Source organism: Akebia trifoliata, chromosome 9 (assembly GCF_017979445.1).
Source record: "Akebia trifoliata isolate Shusen 1 chromosome 9, ASM1797944v1, whole genome shotgun sequence".
NCBI classification, from domain to species: domain Eukaryota; kingdom Viridiplantae; phylum Streptophyta; class Magnoliopsida; order Ranunculales; family Lardizabalaceae; genus Akebia; species Akebia trifoliata.
Window position 1 is genome coordinate 1,294,245 of NC_141383.1, and position 5,492 is coordinate 1,299,736.

The window sequence follows — 5,492 nt, forward strand, 5'->3', positions numbered from 1 at the left end:
TTTCAACGATATTTTATTCGAAAATTCTTATATTTAGCGAACGGCTGGGATGGAAAGATATTCCATTGGGTTCCCTATCACTGATCTTTAGGAAAAGAAAATTATACTATATAACGTCGTTGGATACTCAGTGTTCAATGATCAGCTGAGATAGTAAGTTACGTCATACACCCAACATGGTTATAAAACCTTAGCATCTCGTCCAACAAATACCGAATTGACTCGTCCGAGTCATCTCGTTTTGTGTCTAATAATACTTTAAATTTATTATAATTATGTTTATTAATATATATTTAAATTATTATAAGATTAATTAGTAGATATTAAGTCATAAAATCTTATTTTATATTGAAAGGTTGCATGTGCAAACGCACATGTTTCGGAAGGATTTATTTATAATTTAAAAATTAATTAAAAAGATGATTTTGAAGATTTTAAGAATATTTTAGTAATTTTGAAAACTAACTACCATGATTTTAGGGACTTGCCGTGTCGAGTGATGTGAGACTTTTTGCATTTAAATTTGAGATGACATTTCGAGTCAACTCAAACAACATTCAAACTAAGAATCAACTTCAAGACAAATATCAACCACCCTTGGTAGACAAGAAAATGATGATTTGATGTAAACAAGAAGCATAAACACTTATGACTACATAGCAACGATGATGCACATGGACTGATAAAATTAACAAATGGCACGATTATGCACATGCGTTCAAGATAGCGACATCTATAAACATCAAAATACATCTTCAACATGCACTATGACATATATTTAGAGACAACAAATTTGAGATGAAACACAAAATCACGTGATCTAATTGTGAAAAAATGTTATAACTAAACAATCATGTGATACAATTAAAGATCCCAAAAAAAAATTTAATAGATAAAAATTTCATTGAAGAGGGTCACAAAATTTTCTTATCAAATCATAAACTAAAAGAATACTGATTTTTTGACACACCCCCTCTGACAAATACCCCTTAATTTGGTATGTACTAGAACTAAATATTCTTTTCTTCAGGATACACAACCATGCATATTAATGGGGTTGTACATTTGTATATCTCAAGGGAAAAAAATCTATGGTTTTAACCCATGCCACGTTAGGGGGCGTGTGTCAAAGAGTGTCAGAGAATCACGACTCAACCTAAAATGATCGAAGTGTTTCCAAGTAAAAGAACCATGTGGAAATCTAGTATGAAATTCATTGGACACAAAGATTTCAGACCCTCAAAATGTAAAATTTGATTCATACCTTTAGAGAGTTGCTATTAACACACTAACCTCTCAATAATCCATTAATAGGTACTTAATTTTCAAAGGATTGGTGTATTATAAGTAAAAGATGGTGTGTTGATAAGATTTCCCTATTTAAAAAATATTAGATGAGTCATCTCATTTCTAATCATGTAACCCGGTGGTGAGTCATCTCGGTATTCTCCGACAAGTTATCATGATTTCTTTTCCAATGTTAGTTGGACGATTGGTGGTTCAACATCGTTGGACCATAGAAAATACTACTTGTTGGCGTGAAATCGCTCTTGTCTTAAATGAAAATCTTAATCCAGCTTGCACTCTAATTAAAATACCAAAACCACTTTTTTTCTCTATCCCTAAAACCAATACAAAGAGAGAGAGTGAAGAGAGAGGTTTTCAACACAGTTGTCTCTTTGACACATTGAGTCCATGAAGAAGTAGAAGAGACAGAGAGAGAGAGAGAGATAGCAGAAGCTGAGAGAAACACTGAAGTCATGAAAACCGCTTTTTAAGGAAAAACAAGTGGTTTTCCAAAACCGCTTTTTTCTTTCAAATGGCTTCTCACTCTCAGTCCAACTCTCACTCCCATTCTTACTCTGGTCATCTAAAGTTGTTTCTCTTCGTCTTTTTCTGGTTTTTCCGTCTCGGAAAACCAGATCTGACGTCAGACAAAACCGCTCTTCTCGCACTCCGTTCATCCGTCGGAGGTAAAACTCTCCGGTGGAACGTAACTGAATCGTCGCCATGCACGTGGCAAGGAATCTCCTGCGAGAACAACCGCGTCACCATTCTCCGACTCCCAGGTGTAGGACTCTTCGGGGAGATTCCGTTCGGTATCATCGGAAATCTGACACACCTTCGTACACTCTCACTTCGTCTCAACGCATTGAACGGTCGTCTACCTTCAGATCTCGCTCTCTGTGCCGATCTCCGGAACCTTTACCTGCAAGGAAACCATTTCTCTGGTGAGATCCCGGAGTTTTTGTACGGACTTCACAATCTCGTTCGCCTGAATCTCGCTGGAAATAACTTTACCGGTGGAATCTCTCCGGCGGTTAGCAACCTCACTAGGTTGGGGACTCTGTACTTGGAGAATAATCAGCTAAATGGTTCGATTCCAGATATTAATCTTCCAAATCTGATTCAGTTTAATGTGTCGTTTAATCAATTAAACGGTTCGATACCTTTGAAGCTTCGATCGATGAAATCTGATGCATTTGAGGGGAATTCTCTTTGTGGTGGTCCAATGGGAGCCTGCCCTAACGAACGAATCTCAGTCGACGGTGGAACGACAAAGAACAAGAAGAAGTTATCAGGAGCAGCAATTGCTGGAATTATTGTTGGATCTGTGATTGGATTTCTATTAATTCTTCTAATTCTCTTCTTTTTGTGTCGTAAGAAGAGTAGTAGTAGAAAGACTAGATCAGTCGATGTTTCTTCGGTGGTGAAGAGCCAATCAGAAGTTGAGATTTCGAGCGAAAAACCAATTGGAGAAGGAGATAATGTTGGTTATCCAGTTTCATCGACAATGGCGGCATCAGCCGCTGTTGCCGCGAAAGAAATCAACAATGGAGGGAACAAAAAATTGATGTTTTTTGGAAATGCAGCTAGGTTTTTCGATCTAGAGGATCTGTTGAGAGCTTCGGCTGAGGTTTTGGGGAAGGGGACGTTTGGGACAGCTTATAAGGCGGTTTTGGAGGTTGGGACTATTGTGGCTGTAAAGAGATTGAAGGATGTTACAATCCCTGAGAAGGAATTTAGAGAGAAGATCGAGTCCGTTGGATCGATGGATCAAGAAAATTTGGTTCCTCTTAGAGCTTATTATTACAGCAATGAAGAAAAGCTTCTTGTCTATGATTACATGGCCATGGGAAGCTTATCTGCACTTTTGCATGGTGAGTTTTCTTCTTTTTCTTCTTTCTCTTTTTTGCAGGTTTTTTGCCTTTTTAATTATAATTATAATTATGGTCTCCTTTTGTTTGGGTTTGTGGTATTTTTTTTCATACATGTTCATTCCTTAGAAAATTCCATGGAATACATCATCATTATCAAAGCTTTATCCCAAAAATTTGGGTTTGATTAAACATACCCTGTTGGTCCATTCGATTCTGCCAAATTCATCAATCAATGAATTTTACCCTGTAACTGTTTTATTTTTTCTTGATATATTTGTTATGGGGTTCTACATTGTATTATCTGTGTAAGAAAGTTTTAGGGATAGTTTTGTTTTGTTTGTTTGATTTAGAAATAGTGTCAAACACCTCAAATTTTGATCCGTACCCATTAAAGATATGGCTCAAGGTAGAGTTGAATGGCCAAATCCGACACCAGTGTTTGGGAAATGACATGGATGATGATGATTTAACGATAATTCTTGGGCGTCTACAATAGCTTAATTGCTTGACTTTTGATAGGACTTGTGGTAGCTTTGACATTGCTTTAGTTTCATAATATGGTGCAAAATAATGTAAAAAAATCTTAGCATCGATTTGTACTCATTGATGGTATGGGTGAAGATAGAGTTGAATACAAAATAGGATTCAATTTTCCGACCAGAGTGTTTGGGAAATGGCATGGACGATGATGACGATTTGGGGCAAATTGTTGGATTGTCTACATATGGTGGGAAATAATGTCAAACCCTTATTATAAATCCGTACTCATTTGATAGTATCGCTCAAGGTAGAGTTGAATGGAAAAGTAGGAATCATTTTGCCGACCATAGTGTTTGGAAAATGGCATGGACGATGATGACGATATGGGGCGGGGCAAATTGTTGGGGTGTCTACATTGCTTTAATTTCATGATTTGGTGGGGACTTGTGGTGGTGTCTACATTGCTATTCTCTCATAATTTCATGATTTAGTTTTATTGTTGTATGTGGGTTTAATATGTCGGTATGGTATATTTTTGGTGTTTGGAATTTAGTTTCATCATCTTCATTCCTCTGCAATCTCCATTGAATATAGAAAGAAAGTAATTATAAGTTTTGGAAAACTCATATCGACAATGTTGAGGAAGGTCACCGTCTAAATAGGAAAAAGAAAGAGAGCTTCTATTGCCACACCAACTTTTACTCATGGCATTCCAAGATGTGTGCTAATTCTTTGGTGACATACATATGAATTGGGGTGGTGTTAGCCAAATTTGGTGTGGCAATAGAATCTCTCAAAAGAAAAAGAGCCATATTTCTTGACTATTTTGGTTTTTTTGTCAATCTTTGTCTCCTATCTTCTACTACAGGAAATAGAGGGGCAGGTAGGACCCCATTGAATTGGGAAACTCGATCTGGGATCGCTCTCGGAGCTGCCCGTGGCATCGAATACCTCCATTCCCGTGGTCCCAACATCTCCCATGGAAACATCAAGTCCTCCAATATCCTGCTCACCAAATCCTACGATGCCCGTGTCTCTGATTTTGGCCTTGCACAACTTGTCGGCCCCACCTCCACTCCTAATCGCGTTGCTGGTTATCGGGCACCAGAGGTGACTGATCCTCGCAAGGTCTCTCAAAAGGCTGACATTTACAGCTTTGGTGTCCTTCTCTTGGAGTTGTTGACCGGTAAGGCCCCTACACACGCCCTCTTGAACGAGGAGGGTGTCGACCTCCCAAGATGGGTTCAATCCGTGGTCCGAGAGGAGTGGACTGCGGAGGTATTTGATCTTGAACTCCTGAGGTATCAGAACGTCGAAGAAGAGATGGTTCATCTCTTACAACTCGCCATAGACTGTGCCGCTCAATACCCTGACAAGCGTCCTTCAATGTCCGAGGTGGCACGTCGAATTGAGGATCTCTGTCGTTCCAGCGTAAAACATGATCAAGATCTGCAAACTGAAAATGTTGATGAAATGGATGATGAGTCATCTAAACGATCCAATTCCATTGGATCTGGTCCTCCACCATCTTCCCATATGGATTGAGAGAAAAAATGATGATTTTCATTCATAATTTGCCCATTTTTAGCATATGTTTTTAATCTGATGTTTGGTTGTTTGTTTTAAGCAGGGTTGTGATCAAAGGGGCTGCTCTTCTTTATTAAGAATCAACTTGTGAATGTTGCTATTTTTTCTTTTTTTTTTTCCTAGTGGCAGCTTTTTAATTATTTTTTTCTCCTTTAATTTTACTTTTATGATGATATGTGGTGGAGAGGGGGCTTTAATGTTGTTGTGTACTGGTTTTTGTTGGATGGACGGTTGTTGCTGTAATTACTTTGGCCTTTTTCTTTT

General features: G+C 38.1%; 1 protein-coding gene across 1 annotated transcript; it reads left to right on the top strand.

Annotated features, from left to right (window-relative positions):
• Positions 1 to 1,578: 1,578 nt before the first annotated feature.
• LOC147393999 (putative inactive receptor kinase At1g48480) lies at positions 1,579 to 5,492 on the top strand. Its single transcript, XM_086453525.1, has 2 exons — positions 1,579 to 3,161; positions 4,510 to 5,492. Exons 1-2 carry the CDS (start codon positions 1,820 to 1,822, stop codon positions 5,184 to 5,186), a joined length of 2,019 nt encoding a protein of 672 aa, XP_086309651.1. The 5' UTR covers positions 1,579 to 1,819; the 3' UTR covers positions 5,187 to 5,492.

Bases quoted from the DNA above. Each gene is read 5' to 3' on its own strand.
- LOC147393999 (XM_086453525.1), top strand. From the start codon at position 1,820: ATGGCTTCTCACTCTCAGTCCAACTCTCACTCCCATTCTTACTCTGGT. The intron at 3,162-4,509 runs GTGAGTTTTCTT...CTTCTACTACAG, and splicing joins CTTATCTGCACTTTTGCATG to GAAATAGAGGGGCAGGTAGG.